Consider the following 22,040-nt stretch of genomic DNA (forward strand, 5'->3'; position numbering starts at 1 on the left):
GAACTGGTCGTCAGAGCACTGGTCAGTCAGACCAGCAGTCAGTCAGACTACTGGTCAGTCAGAGCACTGGTCAGACTCACCACAGAGCACAGGTTAGTCTGATCACTGTTCAGTCAGAGCACTGGTCAGTCAGAGAAAGCAGAAAACCAGTCAGTGAGCAGTCGGTCAGGACCGATGAAAATCCCAAACTGAATTGGTGAAAACCCGTTGAACACCACCACCGTCCTGGAGGAGATCCTTCTAGCCTCCCCCTCCCCCTCCCCCCCCCCCCCCCCAAGAGGAGACAGAGGCTCAGAGGGACACGAGCCCAACAGAGCAGATAAGTGTGGCGACTTCATCAAAGAGCCCCTCCCCTCTGACTCCTCCCCTGCCCCCCCCCCCCCCCTCCCCCCCGCAGCATCAAGCCTCCCATCTGAGAGACGACCCCCCCCAGACCCCCAGGGGGTCCACCTGACACGAGGGGGCCCCAACCCACGGGGCCCGGACTGGACCTCACCCACAGGGTGTCACACCGGCCGGATCACACAGCCACGGCCTTTTATACACACACACACACGCGCGCGCGCATGCGCGCGCACACACGCGCCCCCGTTCCCCGGCGTGTCCCAGCCTGCGTCCGTCACATCGCCCGCTCATTAATCACGGCGAACACGCCACGCTGACAGATGATCGCTGCCCCTTCTTCTGCTTTTGTTTTTGTCCCACAAAGGCACCCGTAGCTGTCTCAATTACAGCCCCCCCTCCCCCCAAGGGGCCCTCCCACACACACCCTTACTTCTCCTCTCACTCTCCCATCCCCCATCGCTGCCAGAGCCAGCGAGACAGGGGTGTCAAACCAACATCAACATCTGCTCCATAGAACTCTGTGAGGCGGTAAATACTCTCTCTCTTTAAATACGCTCTCTGTCTCTCTCTCTCTCTGTCTCTCCCCCATCTCTCTCTCTCTCTCTCTCTCTCTCTCTCTCTCTCTCTCTCTCTCTCTCTCTCTCTCTCTGTCTCTCCCCCATCTCTCTCTCTCTCTCTCTCTATCTCTCTCTCTCAGCACCATAATACCCCTTCCACTTAAACTACTCCTGAAGTGTAAGGCTCTGCTGAACATCTACAATTGGGCATTAGGCTACTTGCATGCAGTTCATATTTTGGCTGCGCCTCTGCTCCATGTAGTTACGGTAGCAGTGAGAGGAGCGTCTTCACCAGAGGACGACAGACCAGAGTCACAAAGCTACGTGGGCCGCGTGAGAACCAGCGAGGGGGGGAGGGCTGTATTATTCTTAACCGTCTGCCCCCCCTGTGTTACAGTGGGCCCCTCACACACACGCTATTTAGCACAGCTGCCCAAATTCCTAACCGATTAACACACACACACACACACACACACACACACACACACACACACACACACACACACACACACACACACACACACACACACACACACACACACACACACGCACACACAACATCCAGTGTGTGTCTGCCTGTTTTGAAGCACAGAGGCAGGAAATGGGGATCCCTTGTAAGTTTTCCTTCCGCTGCTCAAGGCCAGGAGGCCCCTGGCTCCATGGGCTGGGAAATAAATGGTTCCACCATTTGTCTCTCTCTCTCTCTCTCTCTTCCAATACAGTCTCTCTCTTCCAACACACTCTCTTTCTCTCTTCCAACATAAACTCTCTCTCTCTTCCAACACTCTCTCTATCTCTCTCTTCCAACATAAACTCTCTCTCTCTTCCAACACTCTCTCTTCCATCATATACTCTCTCTCTCTCTCTTCAAACACACACACTCCCTCTCTTCTAACACACTCTCTCTCTCCCTTTCTCTCTCTCTTCCAACACGCTCTCTCTCTCTCTGTCTTCAAACACACTCTCTCTCGCCCCATTTGGACTCTGAGAGCTTTGCAGTGAACACTACAACATTTAGCGGCCAGAACACAAGGGGGGTGGGGGGGCTCTAGCTGTCTCTCACTGATCCAAAGCTCTGGTCTAAGTCTGACGCTGATTGGCAGATCTCGTTTACATATTGACGATCGTCGATTTGAATTGTCAAATGTGTAGTAAAATAGCCTTACAGGTTGATCCAAACATCTATTAAATATAAGACAATTTAAAAGCATTTAACATTTAATTAATTTTACAAACATATTTAAATATTGATTTAATCGATTTAAACACTGATTCAATTCAAAGTAACCACTTTAAACACATCTACAATTCAAAATATACATATATATACTAGAGTTTTCGCGCGCACTCTAGTTGTAATTAAACCCATAGCGATAATATGGAAACCACAGACGATAATGAAACAAATTTCTGAGCGCATAATATAATAACATTTTGCCTATAATTTTACACCGTATAACATTCGTTCACCACAAATGACTCTTAAAAGCAGTGGCAACGTTTTAATATTTTTATTAAATAATAATATCTCTTTAAGAATCACGTGACTTCTGTGTTGATATGCCGGTCGATGCGATGTTTGAATTTATATATATATATATATATATATATATATATATACCATCCGATGCTTCGTCTTATTGTGTACCGTGGCAGGGAAAGTGGCCCGTGACAGCACTGGGGGGGTGGGGGGGGCAGGAGACCCCCGCGTGATGGAGAGAGCGACACGGACTCACAGAGGTCAGCTAAACGGCTCTGCGTGTGTGAGGGGGAAACAGCTTCAAGTAGCTTCAATTGTTACCGCCCCCCCCCCTCCTTCCTCTAGTGTGATTATTCTGCACTCCATCTCCCCCCCCCCCCCTGCGGAGAGCAGTGACCTCAGAACGGGGGTCTTTATCAGGCTGCCGTTGGGCCAGCATCGCCGCAACAACGCAGAGCAACGTTCTGTCAGTTAATTTCCGCAATCTTGGAGCCAGAATCACATTTTCTGAACCAATGGTCTTGTTGTAAAAACAGTAACTTGAGACTAGATGCTTAGAAGTGATGCACGTCCGAATGTCCATCATCATTTGGGATTCATTTCAAAACTCACTGAACTCCTTGTGCACTTCTGTTGGCTTTGAGTTTGTATCTAGTATTTCCAGTATGGAACAGGTATTATGACATTATTCTGTAGTGGTTTGAATATTTTATTCATCTGCAACAAACTGGATTATTTAATCTATTAACTCTCCAATTGTAATATATACTTTCAAAATGTATACATATTTATTGTAATGAAAAATAATGTTCTTTTAAATACAGAATGCTTTTTTATATATATAAATATATATTTATATAGCCTATAAATATATATTAATATGTATTTATAATTAAGGCCACATTTTACAACAAAGCTGAAATAAAAGTAACTATGAGTGTGATAGTATTGAGTCCTCCCTCAGTGATCATCAGCCCGACAGCCTGCCGTCTGTCTGCCGTCTGTCTGCCGTCTGTCTGCCGTCTGTCTGCCGTCTGTCTGTCCGTCTGACAGATCTCCCCCTGACCCCCCGGGTCGGGGGGCCCCGCCCCGGTCCACCCCGGTCGGGCCCCGGTGGATGCTAACAGGACCCTGAGAGATGCCCTGTCCCCCCCCACACTCCTGCATTCATCACCGCTAAACAAGACCCTCGACCGGACCACCTACAGCGGCTCCTGGTCCGGGGGGGGGGGGGGGGGGGACCAGCAGATCTATCCAGCATCCAAACACAAACAAACCCTCCCCCACACACACGCACCCCTACACACACGTGTACCCGCAGCCAGACCAACCACACACTCCTACACACACACACACACCCACCCACAAACACACACCCACCCACACACACACACCCCCACACACGGGTTCCCCGCAGCCACACGAACATCCACTCCCACAACCACGCACGAGCATGCACCTGCTCCCACACACACACACACACACACACACACACACACACACACACACGTACACACACACACACAGACACACCCCGCATCAGTATTCACTCGGTGACAGCGATGAACTAGCAGCATATAGTGCACACCTGCGGCCCGACACGCCGTCAGGGCGCGGTCGAACAGAGCCACAGGTGAGGCAACGTCACGATGACACCAGCGCACACCTCCGCAGCAGACGGTTTTCCCTCCACCTGTGTCCCAGGGCTCAGGTCGTATACCTGAGCCCATTAGCTCGCTGACGGTCAGCAGGTGATGGTGTCGTGGTGTTAGTGGCGGTGTTAGTGGAGGTGTTAGTGGGGGTGGTGGTCCCAGTAGACCCCCGGTGATGGTCCTTAGAGTGTTGGTAAGAGCTCATCGGATCACAGGGCAGACCTCACCTGGTGACCTCTGACCTCCACCCTATCACAGAATTACGCTGAGCGCTTAAGAGGGATTCAGGTTAATGTGGTGTGGGTCGCTGGGATGAGACGGACGTGTTGTACGTGCAGAAAACAAACGCAGCTTGTTTTCTGGTTGATTAAAAAAAGAAAAATTTAAATAAAAAAATCATGAAATGGAAATCTGTCTTATTCTAGGAAATACCCCGTAAAACGACACATTTATTTTAATTTTTTGTATGAATGTTGAGTTGGCTTAACCGTTTTTTAGTGCTGTTTAATGCTGTTTAATTAGGGTAGTTTGTTGTTCATTTTAAGCAGCATTAGAAGCTGTTGGTTCTGAATCGCAAACCCAGCGAGGGCCCTGTTACTGGAGTGTATGAAACCCTTCATGGTGTATGTTAAAAAGCAGAAATGATTTCATAAGTCCACTTCCTGATCGGCCCCAATGGCATCATGGGAAATTTCATTAGCTCTCAAAATGACACTCACTGATGAACGGGCAGGCGGTCAAAACCTGATCCTAAAGGTTGCAGGGTCGTTGATCCCAGCAGATACTCAATACATCGAGCAGCAGCGGCTCGATCAGGGGATATTTATGGAGAGAGAGCTCACCTCGTTTCTGCATGAACGTGAAAAGGTCATCCAGGAAGTCCTTCCTGTTGGGGTCGCTGTCCAGCTCGTAAAGCTATAGAGTAGAAAATCAACAATAGAGTAAAGCTCTAGAGTAGAACATCAACAATAGAGTAAAGCTCTAGAGTAGAACATCAACAATAGAGTAAAGCTCTAGAGTAGAACATCAACAATAGAGTAAAGCTCTAGAGTAGAACATCAACAATAGAGTAAAGCTCTAGAGTAGAACATCAACAATAGAGTAAAGACGTAGAGTAGAACAGAATGAAGATAGAATGATGGTTATGCATATTGCAGAAACACAAACTCAAACTATGGGAACCCCCAAAAACGGATCACTTAACTAACATCACCTAATCTATGAAGCAATGATATATTGGGCCTTACAACGACCTCTAGAAGGGAGTTTTAGCCTTATTTTACTAGGGAAACGGGCACAAAGAAGACCTTGCCAAATATTTGAAAGTCTGCAACCAACACATCCCCACTAAGTTATTATCAGTTCCCGGTAACAGGGGTTGGGGAAGCTGTTAACGCCACTCATGTGATGAAGGGGAATTCCTGAGCGGGGCCGTTAAAGAGGTTCTGATTGCGCCGGTTCCCCCCTCAGATCCCCCTGATGGCCTGCTGGGCCCCGACCCCCCCAGACCAGACCCTCACCTTGGCGAAGTCCCTGGAGGCCTCTCCCCGGCCCCGGCTGCTGTCCGCCTCGTCCGCCCAGCCCGCGCTGCCGTTCTGGGACACAGAGACAGAGGAGACATTTAAATCGATTCAAATCACACACAGGCAGACATGTCATCATGCAAAGCGCCGGCACGCCGCCCCCCGCCCCTCCGCCGCGGGGCTGAGGAGCGACGCAGCGCGGGTTCAAAACACTCGGACGCTCGGAGACGGTCGGTCTGAGACCTTCCGGAGTCCGGACCGACGTCCTTTTATCCAGATACATGACAGAGAGAGGTCCCAGCAGGGGAGAGGACGCAGACGACATGAGTCTCCCCTTCCTGCGTCGTGTGATGGGTTTAGTTTCCTACTTAATATGCAAACAATCACTAACACTGCGTAGGCTGTGATTCAAATCTGGACAAGACTGTGTCTAGTTGGGCTTACGCGGCCATCTGGATATGGAGATCACTGGAGAGGGATTCAGTCCCAGGCTAATGTGGATTTTTCTTGACAAATGGGAGAAGAAGTTGTTTTACATATATTGAGTCATTTGAAACAAATAAAGGCAGACGAGCAAATGCGAGCTACTACAGGAGACGTTTACACGCTATAAAACATGGATGTCCATTTATGAGGTTTTCAGCAGAGTTTGAGTTGTAGCCTCATGGATTTGATAAAACATGGCAAATGCACGTTAAAACATTTCTCACATCTCAAACTGTAGTCAATGGACTGCATTTATACAGCGCTTTTCTACCCAGTGGCCACTCAAAGCGCTGCCTCACATTCACCCAATTATGCACACATACGCACACCAACGCCAGCGTCAGCCAATGCAAGGCGACAGCCAGCTCGTCAGGAGCAGTCAGGGTGAGGCGTCTCGCTCAGGGACACCTCCAAACTCGGTTAGAAGGAGCCGGGGATCGAACTAGCAACCTACTGGTTACCAGCCAACCCGCTCTACCTCCTGAGCCACATGCCGCCGCTTCAGTAACATCTGGGACGGCTTCACACCCGCATGCTGAGCGGAGCAACGCAATCAATCGAGCGAACATTAAGAGAGGAGGTCTGACCCACCAGAGGTCTGACCCACCAGAGGGCTGACCCACCAGAGGTCAGACCCACCAGAGGTCAGACCCACCAGAGGACTGACCCACCAGAGGTCTGACCCACCAGAGGTCAGACCCACCAGAGGTCTGACCCACCAGAGATCTGACCCACCAGAGGACTGACCCACCAGAGGTCAGACCCACCAGAGGTCAGACCCACCAGAGTTCAGACCCACCAGAGGTCGGACCCACCAGAGGTCTGACCCACCAGAGGTCTGACCCACCAGAGGACTGACCCACCAGAGGACTGACCCACCATAGATCTGAGGCACTCCAGAGGTCTGAGTCCTGAAGGTGTGAACTCGGGGGCCGGATGTGGGCCTCTTGTTTTTCTAATCAAAGGAGGAGGGGAGGCATTTTTCCGAGGCGCACACCGCCCCTCCCAGAGTGGAGCTCTTTGATAAATGAGATGTGTGTGAATTAGTAACACCTCTCCCGACAGCTGTTGCCCTGAAGTCGAGGTCCGTGTCGCTGCGTCCCGGTGTTCATTACAGCCGTTCAACAAATGGTAAATGAGTGTGTTTTTACTGGGCTTCTCTAACCAGTCATTCATACCCACATTCACACACCGACGGCGGAGTCAGCCATGCAAGGTGACAGTCAGCTCGTCAAGAGCAGTCAGGGTGAGGTGTCTCGCTCGGGGACACCTCGACCCTCAGCTAGGAGGAGCTGGGGATCGAACTAGCGACCTTCCGGTTACCAGCCAACCCGTTCGACCCCCTGATCCACATTCCGCCCGTACAACAACACAAAGTAAATGCTTGCATACAAATAAGACGAAATATGAACACCGCAACGCACAGGGACACACAACGCCTGGGGGAAGGTCTTCCTCCAGACGCTCAGGAGAAACCTCTGAGCTCCAGGGGTTCCACCCCTCCCCCACCCAATCCTCCATTTGGCGTCAACCATCTGCATCAGAGACCCCCCCCCCCCCCCTTCCGACCCAGCTGGATACAAGGGCCCCCCCCATCCCTCACCGGAGCAGCTGCCCCCGCCAGCCAAGTTCAGCCGAGGAGCCGTCAGCAGGCCAGGGCTGGAGTAGGAGCCCCTCCAAAACCCACAAACACCCCCGCACTACAAACACACACACACACACACACACACACACACACACACACACACACACACACACACACACACACACACACACACACACACACACAAAAAAAACACTAGACATATATACAGATAACTGCTAAAGACACTCACAAACACACATGAAGCGACAGGCACACAACCAGCTCTGTAGAGCCATTGAAGGCCATGTGTAGAGCTGTCTCAGGATGTAGAGCTGTCTATAGAGCTGTCTCAGGGTGTAGAGCTGTCTCAGGGTGTAGAGCTGTCTATAGAGCTGTCTCAGGGTGTAGAGCTGTCTATAGAGCTGTCTCAGGGCGTAGAGCTGTCTATAGAGCTGTCTCAGGGTGTAGAGCTGTCTATAGAGCTGTCTCAGGGTGTAGAGCTGTCTCAGGGTGTAGAGCGGTCTCAGGGCCTCTATAGAGCTGTCTCAGGGTGTAGAGCTGTCTATAGGGCTGTCTCAGGGCGTAGAGCTGTCTATAGAGCTGTCTCAGGGTGTAGAGCTGTCTCAGGGTGTAGAGCTGTCTCAGGGTGTAGAGTAGGGATGTGTCGGTCGCGACTGAATCCCGAACGTGAACGACAAGAACTGGTTCCCCAAAACAAGAAGAACTGGTTCTTTGATTCTTTTTTTTTAACATAAACCAAACATATGGTCACGTAAATAAAATATACAAACGAACAGAGCTCCGTCTCCCCGCGACTTCCATTGATTGAGTCTACAACTTTCTCAAAGATTCACCAATGAGAGGTAGCAATGGTGTTGGAATTGCACCTGGGTAAACCAATGACAAGGCGGTACCGTCAAATATGCGCGCTTTCTCTGTCTGACGTATCTTGGGTCATACCATTCGACTCATATATCCCCCTACATTTTTTCGAAAATAGACTTGACCTCCATCTGTTTATTGGATAAACGCATTTCCCAATCCCAGGAGTCTTTGCTCCATTCTACGTCAATTTAAGAACAAACAAAGAAATTAAACTGCAGTTCGTATTTTTTATTTATGACCATGCAAGTTCTGTAATGCCTGAACAATGAAGAATTAAATGTAAAGTAAAATAAAATTATAAATGTAAAACCATGAATGAAATATAGAGAGTAAGCAAGTGGTATAAATATTGGTGGGACGTTCAACATACTTAATAGCAGGCATCTCCAAATGGCGGACTGCGGTCTTGACGGTCCTATCCGGACCCATGACCAATAAAAAAAAAATATATATATATAAAAAAGTTTTTTTATTTTTTATTTTCTTTAAGATGTAATCTGACGTAACGAACGAATCAAATAAACGAATCGTTATAGTGAACTGAACTGAAAGAACTAGTTCCCGGAAAAGAATCATTTTGCCCATCCCTAGTGTAGAGCGGTCTCAGGGCCTCTATAGAGCTGTCTCAGGGTGTAGAGCTGTCTATAGAGCTGTCTCAGGGAGTAGAGCTGTCTCAGGGTGTAGAGCTGTCTATAGAGCTGTCTCAGGGTGTATGTGTGTGTGTGTGTGTGTGTGTGTGTGTGTGTGTGTGTGTGTGTGTGTGTGTGTGTGTGTGTGTGTGTGTCTCAGGGTGTAGAGCTGTCTATAGAGCTGTCTCAGGTTGTAGAGCTCTCTATAGAGCTGTCTCAGGGTGTAGAGCTGTATATAGAGCCATCTCACGGTGTAGAGCTGTCTATAGAGCTGTCTCAGGGTGTAGAACTGTCTCAGGGTGTAGAACTGTCTATAGAGCTGTCTCAGGGTGTAGAGCTGTCTCAGGGTGTAGAGCTGTCTCAGGGCGTAGAGCTGTCTATAGAGCTGTCTCAGGGTGTAGAACTGTCTATAGAGCTGTCTCAGGGTGTAGAGCTGTCTCAGGGTGTAGAGCTGTCTATAGAGCTGTCTCAGGGTGTAGAACTGTCTCAGGGTGTAGAACTGTCTCAGGGTGTAGAGCTGTCTCAGGGTGTAGAGCTGTCTCAGGGTGTAGAACTGTCTCAGGGTGTAGAGCTGTCTCAGGGTGTAGAGCTGTCTCAGGGCCTCTATAGAGCTGTCTCAGGGTGTAGAGCGGTCTCAGGGCCTCTATAGAGCTGTCTCAGGGTGTAGAGCTGTCTATAGAGCTGTCTCAGGGTGTAGAGCTGTCTCAGGGAGTAGAGCCATCTCATGGTGTAGAGCTGTCTATAGAGCTGTCTCAGGGTGTAGAACTGTCTCAGGGTGTAGAACTGTCTCAGGGTGTAGAGCTGTCTATAGAGCTGTCTCAGGGTGTAGAGCTGTCTCAGGGTGTAGAGCTGTCTCAGGGCCTCTATAGAGCTGTCTCAGGGTGTAGAGCGGTCTCAGGGCCTCTATAGAGCTGTCTCAGGGTGTAGAGCTGTCTCAGGGCCTCTATAGAGCTGTCTCAGGGACTAGAGCTGTCTCAGTGCCTCTATAGAGCTGTCTCAGGGTGTAGAGCTGTCTATAGAGCTGTCTCAGGGTGTAGAGTTGTCTATAGAGCTGTCTCAGGGTGTAGAGCGGTCTCAGGGCCTCTATAGAGCTGTCTCAGGGTGTAGAGTGGTCTCAGGGCCTCTATAGAGCAGTCTCAGGGTGTAGAGCTGTCTCAGGGCCTCTATAGAGCTGTCTCAGGGTGTAGAGCTGTCTCAGGGTGTAGAGCTGTCTCAGGGCCTCTATAGAGCTGTCTCAGGGTGTAGAGCTGTCTCAGGGTGTAGAGCGGTCTCAGGGCCTCTATAGAGCTGTCTTAGGAACTGTGCATCTCTGCTTTTCTGTGTACTGTGTGGTGCGTGTGTGTGTGTGCGGTGCGTGTGTGCGGTGTGTGTGTGTTTGTGTGTTGCGTGCGTGCCCGTTTGCGTGTGTGCATGTGTGCATGTGTGTGTGTGCATGTGTGTGTGTGTTGAGTGTGTGCGTGTGTATGTGTGTGTGTGTGTGTGTGTACGTGTGTTGTGTCACTGTGTGTGTGTGTGTTTGTGTTTGCTGCGTGTGTGTGTGTTAAGTCGAGCAGGATGGGGTGGGGGGTTGGGGGGTAGTTAATGGCCCCACAAGACGGGAAGGAAGCGGGATGGGGGCGCGAGGGGAGCGCGGTATGTGCAGAGCAGGAATGTCTCTTAAAGACAAACCTATAAAAGCATGGGGAATCAAAACAAGATCTGCTCAAAGGGAGCGTTAATAGGTGCGTGGCGGGGTCTGGTTTCAGCCGCGACCTGATTGGTCAGCGGAGACCAGGAGGGGTGGGGGCATGAAACGAGAGCCAGGAGGCCAAAGGTCGCGGAGGCCCCTGAGAGCCCTGTCCTGGCCCCTGGATTTCACCCTCTTGCTCGGCGCTTGTACCAGTTGTCAACATTGATGCTCAACAAATACCCCTCAGACGGGAGCGGCTAACTCCTGTAATCAGAGCGCTCCTCCCTGAGGAAACAGCTCAAGTTCATCCTCCAAACCTCACATCTGGGCTGCTGTTGTGATGAGTAAGATCTAGTAACATCATACACCATAAAGTATATCTAACACCATAAAGTGAGTAACCGCAGCCAACAATATGATTCAATATATTGTTATGGTATATTGATATGCGTTTAAAATACTCTAGACATGAGCGATGTTAATATATGACCAGGATATCTATGCTAGCAAACAGTATTGTTATACAAGCCGTCGTTTGTGAAGCAGGGGTCAAAGTAAAGGTTTCAGCGGCCAGGAAACATTAAACACTCACACCATGGATTCAGAAATGGGATAGAATGAATGAATGAATGAATACGGTTCCATTTATTACACGTTGCAAGCACAGGAGCAAACATCATATAGATAGCTTGATGAGGGTAGAACTGCTGACATAAAACAGTGTTGAAGCACTTCTATAGATCATAGTATACTTCAAAACCTCCCCCACTCTATGGAGTGTATCTACCGCACTTTATCTCTGGAATAAAGATTACAATGGATCATCGTAGCTAGGTAATTGTATGCAACATTTGGATGCTATATTGACCTTTGTCCAGTCTGGTGTCTTCATGTTAACCTTTACCCCTTATAAACAGTTCTAACCCATGTTAAATGTAAAAACACAAATGCTAACTCCTGCATAAAATGTAGTTGTATTCGGCACCTTTTGCTTAGTTTCTTCATCAATCAAATACAAATTGTAGTGACTGGAAATAGATTATAGAATACGTATAATCATTTAAGTCCACTGTCAATTGTTTGTGTGTGAGTGTGCGTGCATGTGTGTAAGTATGTGTGTGACTGTGTGTATGTGTGTGTGTATATGTATGTTCATATGTATATTTTTGTGTATATGTTTATGTATATGTTCATTTGTGTGCTATAAAACACACTTATGGAAAAAGGTTCTAAATGTATGAGTGTGTGTGTGTTTGTGTGGGTGCGTGTGTGTGTGTGTGTGTGTGTGTGTGTGTGTGTGTGTGTGTGTGTGTGTGTGTGTGTGTGTGTGTGTGTGTGTGTGTGTGTGTGTGTGTGTGTGTGTGTGTGTGTGTCTGTGTCTGTGACTGTGTCTGTGCATGTGTGTGTATGCATGCGTGTATGTGTGTGAATGCTTTTATCCGTGTATGCATGCTTGTATGAGTGTGTGAGTGTATATGCATGTGTGTGTGTGTGTGTGTGAGTGCGTGTCCGCGTGCCCTATAGATCAGAAGGCCATGTAGTTCCTGACACAGCAGAGGACCTTTAACGGCCGACTTTAACTGCTCTGCTGCGTTCTGCGGACGGTTCCCCACAACGTTACCCCGCTACAAACAAACACTGCATCTCTGCTGCGCCGTCAGAATTCAAAAGCTGCTTTTACAAGGGATGATAAACAAATATATAGATCAGGTTGCTCTTTATTGGCTGACCACTAAACCGGTGGTCCAGACAGACAGACAGACAGACAGACAGACGCATCCTGTCGCTGCATTAAGCAGAGTGCGTTGAAAGCATTAGTAGTAGAAGTAGAAAAGTACACATGAGCAATTGTGGGGTCGAGGGTCGGCTGAGGAGGTAGATTGGTTGACTTGTAACCATAAGGTTGCTAGTTGGATCCCCCCTCCTCCTAGCTGATTGTTGAGGTGTCCCTGAGCAAGACACCTCACCCTGACTGCTCCTGTCGTCCTGCATGGTGGACTCAGCCGTCGGTGTGTGAATGTGTGTATGAACCGTTATAAGTCACTTCGGATAAAAGCGTCTGCTAAATGTACATATAATATAAATGAGCTGATTCGGTCTGAAAGGGAACGGGCAGGGCTGCGGCGTTACGGAGACGTGGTCATTAGTGCCGGGAAGACATTATCCGGGAATAGACGTGCTGGCTCTTGACTGGGAACGCCTGGTCAGCCGAGGAATGTTCAAACTATGCTGCTGCGCCGGGACAGAGTGGGGATCTCGCTTTGTGATGAGGCTCCTCCATCAGCTCTCCTGCTGCACCCGACTTGTAAGGACAACACCAGACACATTCTGACGCTCCCCTTCGCCCTTGCTCTCTGGGGGATTACAGGGTCTGACGAGAACATGACCAAATACAACCCATGGTGGTGCACACCCGCCTAGTCTCTACCTGTGTCTGTGGGGACTTCTACGCAAATCTCTCTCTCTCCGTCCTTCTCTCTCTCTCAGGGCCTAATAAGGGAGAGAATGGATGAGAGGTGCTGAGCTGCCCCTCATTGTAGTCTCGTCCAGGAGATGAATAGGTCTTACTGATAAATCCATGGACTGGGTGATAATGCCGCTAAAAGCCTTTTCCCACACAGGTTCCTGCAGGTCTTTCAGAGACATCATCCTCATCTTCCAAAGGAGTCGTCTTCTGTTAAGTACATGCAAAGGGGTTCCACCATTATGGTTCAAAACACGCTGCAAACATGCAAAGAAAACATACGATCGGAAAGAAAGATGCGCAGGTGAACACAAAACGCCGGCGTCTCTCATGCGGAGCAGCAGATGGCCCACATTGTTTTGCACACTCTTCTATTTGCATTTGTCAATTTTGACATGCAACTTTTGACATGTCGAGTCAAAAGTCGACGCATACCTCAGGGACGCAATTCATTGCAGCCATTAAGAGGAGAGCGAGAGAGAGAGAGAGAGAGAGAGAGAGAAAATAGATTTCTGACGCAAAGCCTCCATTTTAGGTGAAGCCAGGCAAGCTGGTACAAGAAGGGTTAATGGCTGCCACTCTAGAGAAAGGGGGGGAGGGGGGTCAGTGGATGGAAAGGATTGATTGCAGAGGATGCTGACAGCACTTGTCCAATATGATAGCGCCACTGTTATTAGATAAAGAGGGCTGTTTTTAACGCCAGCCCTGGGAGTGCTTGACGTTTCATTGCCGTTCAAACAGGGAACTCAACTTGAAAAACAACTATGAACTCAAAGAGGAGAAGGTGTTCACATTAATTTACACAAGTGTAGAAAAACTGGCCATCCCGAATCCCTCTCACGCGTGCAGTGTGGGTGGGGTGCGTTCTATTTGAGGCAGGTAGGTCAGTGTTGTTCTATAGATAACCCTCTGCGTGGCCATAGTGTGAAGTGGAGGAGCAGCTTTCACACAACGCCGCCCGAATGGCAGCGCTAGCAACCAGCTAGCTCGAGTGTTGCCACGTCTGACCGCTGGAGGAGCGTCGACCAGCGGCCGCGTGCTGCGACCCGCGCCCCTCAGACCTCTGCTCTCCTAGAACCAGGGCCGCTCTCTCTGGGGCCCATGCCAGGCGGTCTGCGTGCGTGGCCCCTCGAACAGCCGCAGCCCCCAGGGCCCGGGGCCGCCCCTGAACGCAGGCGGGTCGATGTGGCGTAGACGGACAAAAACAGGGAAGCCCCCCACCCCCCCCGGACGTAATAACACAGCCCAGGTCAATAATCATCACCCTCAGTACCGCGGCCTTGGGACCGGGCGGGCAGACCGGGATAGGAGACCGGGATAGGAGACCGGGATAGGAGACCGGGCTGGAGACAGGGCTACCAGACCAGACCCCGACTTTAAACCACTGATCAGGGAGGGAGACTCCAAACTACTGACCCACATTAATCTACTGTTTGAAGAGAGACAGACTTTAAACCACTGATCAGAGAGACAGACATTAAACTACAGTTCAGAGAGACAGACAATAATATACTGTTCAGAGAGATACACAATTAAACTACTGTACAGAGAGACACAGATTACACTACCGATGAGAGAGCCAGACATTAAACTACTGTTCAGACTGACTGACACTAAACTACTGATGAGAGAGACAGACATTAAACCACTGTTCAGAGAGACAGACATTAAACCACTGTTCAGAGAGACAGGCATTAAACTACTGTTCAGAGAGACAGACATTAAACTACTGTTCAGAGAGACACACATTAAAGAGAGATTTCCGAAGGGAATCCTTCGCCAGACAAAACAAACAAGCAAAACAGCAACAACAAAATCAAAAGCCAGAACCCTTGTAGAAGCTTGAAGGGGCAGTGTGTAGTATTAGGGGTCTAACCCCGACCCTACCCTAGCGGTAACTGAACACGTGTGACCTCTTGCTTTCCAACGCAGCAACTATGGGGTCTGAACTGGCATGTGAGGTGCAGTAGGAACTTCTAGATGATGTCATCCTCTACGACACCATCGGGTAGCCAAGGGTCAAGGGATGAGGCTCATGGATACATTTATAAATAGTATGAAGTTAGTGAGTGTGTAAAACTACAGGCCATAGCTTACAATTAAGATTGCAATTATAATAAAACAATGATAAGCACGTAGTCTGTTAAGCCGTATCGTAAATTCCTCTGATAGGGTATCGGTGAGTACACAAGTCTACGCCCCGAACACTGCGGTGTTATGCTGTGGTCGGAGATGGAAAGTCGGAACGGGGAACGGGTCATCTCCAACCTACGAGCGTTTGAGCTACCAAGTCGGAAAAAAACGATGCTCATGCTTAACTACAGGAATACAAATGTACTATTATAGTTATATGTTATAAATGTTAATGATCTACTTCTGCAAAAAAAAAGACACTAAGTGAACCGGGTATACATTTCTGTCATCGTAAGAGAACCCTTCAATAAGATGAAGAGCTGTTAGTAGTAACAATGTACTCAGTACCGGCGACCCCGGCATCTGAGACCAGAGTTCGGAGTGAAATGGCCGGCATTCCTGTGTTTACAAGAGGAACACGGCCCACTGTAACACCAGGCCCCCCCCCCATAGGTAAACTCAACACGTGGTACCGGGTTAATCCTTTGTGGCCGACTAACTGGCTGTCAAAACAGCTCGTTGGGAGGAAAATCTTTTGCCCAGACGCGGCGAGGGTAATTTAATCACGATCAAGGAACGGGGTCTGAGCAGGAGTCTGGAGCGGAGCCAAGCGACGTGCTAAACGGGGCGTAAGCCACCGCCACTGCGTTGCCTTTAATTACTGCTGTTACCGTTACCCTGGAAGGGGGGCCCATTACACCCATTCATGACCCGCACGCCACCAGCCCACCCCCCCCCCCCCCCCCCCCCCCAGACCAAGATAACACCCCACCCTCTTTAATCACAACGGACAGAAAGACTGACCCGCAAGACCGCACTGAGAAGAAAAGAAAGACAACTAATTTGATCAAAAATCACACGCCAGGCTAGAGCCGAAGTACTGCAGCTGACACACACTCACACACACCCACACATACACACACTGTAGCGGAAAGGGAATCTGTGGCTCGCAGCACGCTTGTAGCAACAGGCTCAGCGGGGGGTCTGAGATCTGTAATCCCAATCAAATATTTGGGGTGTTAATCCCCCAGCGGGATTTGTGGTATCTTTAATAGAGTCTCTGGCAACATAAGACGGAGGGAGAGGGAGGGAGGGAGGGAGGGAGGGAGGGAGGGAGGGAGGGAGACACAGAGGGAGAGGGAGACACAGAGGGAGAGGGAGAGAGAGAGAGCGGGACAGAGAGAGAGAGACACAGAGCGAGAGAGAGAGAGAGCGGGACAGAGAGAGAGACACAGAACGAGAGAGAGAGAGAGCGGGACAGAGAGAGAGAGAGAGAGAGAGAGAGAGAGAGAGAGAGAGAGAGAGAGAGAGAGAGAGAGAGAGAGAGCGCGAGTGAGAGCCAGAGAGAGGGATCACATCACAGCAGTATCCGCTCACTGCGGTCAGGGATCCCTCGGGGAGTGGGCCGTCCGCTGGCGCTACCACAAAGCTAGGCGCTAACGGCCGTCCCAGCCGCCGGAGGAGCGTGCGGCTGGCGGCAAGGGGGACGACGACACGGACCCCCCCCCCCCCCCCCCCCCCCCTGAGTGTCCAGCCGTGCTCTCTGGGAGCAGACTGCGTGGCGGGGTGCGGGGCGGAGGTCCGGGGCCGGACGAGTCCCTACCTGCCCCGTCCCCCAGTGCCGGGCTCCTGTGAAAAGGTGGGCCCCGGGGCCAGAGAGCCCCTCCCTCCATTAATCACTCCGATTACAAAGGGAGAGAAACAGAGAGAAAGCGAGAGAGGGGGGGAGAAGGAGAGGGAGAGCAACAAAAGCCCAGACAAAGGACTCATGTCTGAGGGAAAGCTGCTGGATTCGACTGTTTAGCTCCTGGGTAAATAGATCTGTTGAGGACCAGCAAGTCTGGTTTGCCAAATAAACCCTGTGCATTTGTTCAGCGACGGCCTATCACCAAGACACCACATTCCTCAGGCCAGCCCCCTCCCCCTTCTGCCGGCTCCCCCCTTTCACTTCCTCACATAACTGCAAGGTTTACTGGCTGGCTGTGGCCAGAGGTTCACACTAGCTGGTTCAAAGACCCTTTCACAGGCAGAGCAAACATTTGAGTGAATCACATCTGGACCGCGACATTACAGTACTCTCCGGGTTAACCCCTTCCTGAGGGGCCCCCAGCACTGAGCCGAAACCAGGCCTAGAGGAACAACGTGCCCCTATTCTGACGCAGGCTAAGGGCCTGCGCGGGCCCCTCACATATAATTAGATTTTAAGCCATAAATGTGGCTCTGTGGAGTGCACAATAAAAGAGGTTGGTGCGGTTTGCAGATTTTCTTTCTCTGTTGTGCATAGCAGCGAGCCGACCGCCTCCGCTTGTTGAAAACAGGACGAGTTAGTTTGATAACCGCTCCTCTCTCTCGGACCAGGGCTGCTCTGACGACCGGGACAGCCCCAGTGTTTCCCCTACCATCCCTCCAGCAGCGGCGTTGAGATGTATGCAAGGTGCTCTGTGTTGATGTATGCGTGCATGGTGTGTGTGCACGGTGCTAAAGTGCACGTGCACGGTGCTGATCTGCGCGTACGGTGCTGTTGTACACATGCACGGTGCTGATGTGGTGTGCACGGTGCTGATGTGTGCCTGCACGCCGTGCACTGTGTGTGTGCACGGTGCTGAGGTGCACGTGCTCAGTAGTGATATGTGTGTGCATTGAGAGCGTCCCAAGCACTAAATATATATTTGGCATGGCTAGCTGCAGTGACGCGGATCGGCCAGCGGCGGAGCTGTTCCCCTGCTTGACGCACGGAGGGAAACACTGACTGCTCCATTTAGGTCAAATGAGCCAATAACCATTTCACCTGGGTTCAAAGCTCTGGCTAAAAATACCTTCCATATCTTTCAAAGTACAAAAAGCCACCTCACACTCGGGCTACAGGTAGCCAGAAACACAGACCCAGGCCAGAGACCCCTTCGTAGACCCCCGTCCATCCTACAGGGCGCCCAACACATCCACACATCATCAACAGCCATGCTGCCTCCAGTCGCATCACTTCTAATTACATATGAAATGAAGGAGGTCCCAACGCCTGCAGTCAGATGATAAAAGGCCCTCTTTGTCTGCGGTGGTAACAGAGAGGGAGGGGGGTGGGGGGGGGTTATAAATCAGAGCCTTATTTCTCATGCCGCTCTCAATAGAATGAGTAAGTGTTATGACTATCTCTCCCGATCTGCAGTATCAAATGTACGACCCATAAGCACAATTCACAGCTCTCTGCCGGCCTAATCGATACGGGCCAATCCTGCGCTCCGAGGCTGAGGTATCCGCTTCCTCTCAGCCAGCATTAAGCGTGGGGGGGGGGCATTCCTCCTCTGACAGGCCCGGCCCCCCAGGGATGGCCAAACAGAGCCCGCGCATGTGTCGGGCTCCGGCCTCACAGTGCCCCTCCGCGGTGGCTCCGTCGGAAGGCAAGGTTTCGATATTACAGAAGGAGGTTTCCTCACTTAACTGAGGAAGAAATCCTATCTTATCTTAAGATAGGAATTTAGCCATTACAGAACTATCCTCAGTTAGGAATTTCTTGAGTTAGGATCCCTAAGTTAGGTGGCCATACACCCTGTCCTAAATTCAAAATAATTGTCAATAACAGAAGAAAATGGTAGCAGCACTGCTAGATCTGTATGACAATGAAGACGAGGAACATCACAACAGCAATGTGATGGCTAAAAGGCTACCGAGACCGCATAATGATTTGTTACATTCGTATTTTAATTTCATTTTATCGGGTGCGAAGACATTTCATTTTGAATTTGGTGGAAGAAATACTTTACTACTTTATTACTACCTCTTCTTGTTCTCTGTACCAATACCCGCCATGACGTAGTACTAGTGCTACTAGCTTGCCGTCATTAACAAAGATCCTCAACAGTCTCTGTTAACGTTAAAAGTAACTCATTCTATCAATCTCACGCACACTCTGAGTGCAGAAACTGACATAACCTGACGATTGCCGATCGAAAAATCTGATTGAAAGAACAGTTAGGATTACCTAAATTAAGATAAGATAGGAGGCCAAAAATAAGATAGGAAATGGCCAACAGGTTAGGGACTGCTTCTGTAATAGGAAATTAGGATTTTTCCTATCTTTGAGTCCCCAACTTAAGTTAGGATGAGAAGTCAGGGGGCCAAGGGGGGCCGGCACGGGGCTCCGCCCACCTTCACCGCTACTGCTGAACTATTAGCATCGCCACGGTAGCCAACTTGGCACGGAGGAGATTAATCTAGTTTATTATGAGCTAGATCTCGTTTTTATATAAACCTGTGTTTGTGTTTATGTGTTTGTGTGTTTGTGTGTTAGTGTGTGTGTTTGGTGTTTGGCGGTTGTGTGTGTTTGTGTGTGTGTTTCTGTGTTTGTGTTTAAGTGTGTGTTGGGAGCGTTTGTTTACGGCATTCTGCTCTCAGCGTCACAACGCTACCATGGATGACGTCATGGTTCAGCTGCTGCTCCTGTAATTAGCTGGAGATGCAGAGCTGGCCTGCGTCAATATTTGCAATGGTAACAGAAATAAGGCTAAATGAGTCTTACTTCTTTTAGACTTAAGCCTATTATGTGATTAAATCATTAATGATGTATGACCTCCACTGAAACAACAGTGGAGCTCTAAATACAATGTGAGACATTCCAAAGAAACCTTTACAGAAGGGGTGCAAAGGTCACACTGCATAGGGAGAACATGATCCATTTCATTTGTCATTTATAAAATAATTAAATGAGAAAACAAGAGGAACACAGATATATTATTGGGGACGATTTGTTATTTCAAAAAAACACTCACACCCTTCCTGATCATCACGCAGATCAAAAGATATGTATACAAAATATATATCAGGCAAATTATCAGGCTTAAACCCCAAATATCTCTTGAAATACATTACCCCAGACTTGCTGAGGTCCACCCATAACACACTCAGTTATCCACTACAATAAAGAGATGAGAAGCACCATGACCAGTCCTTTAGGTGTGTTTATGGATATTATTCAAGATTTCAAGATTCAAGATTCAAGAATCTTGAATAATTTCAAGATGGTTTTATTGTTACATGCACAACAATTACAGAGCAGTCGCTGGCAATGAAATTCTTTAGTCTTGGGCTCCTCCAACAGTGCAATATAAGAGAACGTAAAGGTATATGAGAAACACAAGTAGGAATGCTGAGACTTAAATAATCAAAATAAATAAATATAATAATAATAGTAATAATAATAAAAAGTAAGTGGATAAGAGGAACACAAGTAGAACACAGCAGTCATTCTGTATAGTTTATATATAGTAGAGTACGATACAGTGAGATATTACACTGTAACTAATTTGTCACTAATGTGGAATGAAATCTGTACCTCAACATTCCGCACTTTATCCATTTGTTGTAAAGCCATCACCCTCTCCTTACTGACACACACACACACACACACACACACACACACACACACACACACACACACTCCACAATTGGATTTAGTGGTGTTAAAACTTGCCCAACTTAAGTCAGCGTTTAACTTTAGGACATCACTAAACAAAGTAATGAATTGTTCTTTCTTTCGTTTCAAATGAAGGCCTTAGTTTCAAAGAAGCCCGGATGTCCAGCATCGGTCAGAACAATGCTTATCTATTCACGCGATAGCGAGCTTCACTTCAGCTGAAGCCTGGTTGTGTCTTTGGGAACTGATCTATATCTCCAACTCATCCATGCATCTCTATTCAAGCCACACACAAACCCTTATTCAGATCAGTCCATCGACGGGCGGTTTTCTGATGACATTTATTGAGAGCAGGCCAACTTGAGATGTCTCTGTTTGAGCAGATGGTCAGCTAATCAAGGAAGAAAGGGGGAGGGGAGCCATTCTTAATCTGCAATTAATATTATTGAACCGTTGCTGCCTGCCTTGGGGCTGGACCATTAATTGCATATTATTCCAGATCCGGATATTGGCATTTGCAATTAGCTAATCGTATAAGGTTGCAATTAATTCATTATAATAAAAGAGGGAAAACAGAAATAATTTGGAATACGCATTATTTTTAAGTTAAAAACCAAACTACAAACACAACCCAGGGAATTGCTTTTATTATACTTGTTCTTCAAAAACTTGAGGTGCCACAGAACATCAATCTAATCTATAATTTATCAATCGCCATGAATAATTGCAATCCCAATAGCTGTCTTAATAAACCACAAATGTCCTCTGAGTCACAATCTGAAACACATCGGCTGCTTATTTGAGATATGAGCATCTCTCGCACCGTTGCCAGTATGCAAACAGCAGCGTTGCTTATTGTGCAGAGAGTCTGATGGGTGACACCTGCCAAGGGGCCTATTCAAATGGTTCCTTATCACCGTGAAGAAGGGGACAATCCGTGCAGCTCAAACACAGCTGATGCAAATAATGTCCATTTATTGCGGGCAAACGCCCAAATTCCTGCAGGTAGAATTATTTCCCATTCACCGTTTTAATCATTGACTAACATGGCTTTTGGAATTATTGACTGTGGATGACATGGTCCATAGTTCTATTCGCTCTGTGATTGTTTATTTACCCGATCAGCAGAAAGACGACAGGGGTTATAGACATCACAGATCACTACTCTACGTTTCTTACGTTTGTTTGACCTGGTCATAAAAACAACACTATTTCTCAGCCTATT

At 48.7% G+C, this 22,040-nt stretch overlaps 1 protein-coding gene across 3 annotated transcripts in view; it reads right to left on the reverse strand.

Annotated features, from left to right (window-relative positions):
• The window catches only part of LOC132471731 (AT-rich interactive domain-containing protein 3A-like), a 24,029-nt gene extending 18,321 nt beyond the window's left edge, over nucleotides 1-5,708 (reverse strand). For 2 of the 3 annotated variants that reach the window (XM_060070964.1, XM_060070963.1), the window contains exons 1-2: nucleotides 5,555-5,706; nucleotides 4,877-4,949 (exon numbers count right to left, since the gene is read on the reverse strand). In XM_060070964.1, coding sequence (XP_059926947.1) covers nucleotides 4,877-4,889 — 13 coding nt within the window. In that variant the 5' untranslated portion in view covers nucleotides 4,890-4,949; nucleotides 5,555-5,706. Of the gene's footprint in view, nucleotides 1-4,876; nucleotides 4,950-5,554 lie in introns of all 3 variants that reach the window. The other variant, XM_060070965.1, reaches the window with a different exon arrangement.
• Between the last annotated feature and the right edge of the window lie 16,332 nt (nucleotides 5,709-22,040).

This window comes from Gadus macrocephalus, chromosome 14 (genome assembly GCF_031168955.1).
Source record: "Gadus macrocephalus chromosome 14, ASM3116895v1".
In the NCBI taxonomy this organism is placed as follows: Eukaryota; Metazoa; Chordata; class Actinopteri; order Gadiformes; family Gadidae; genus Gadus; species Gadus macrocephalus.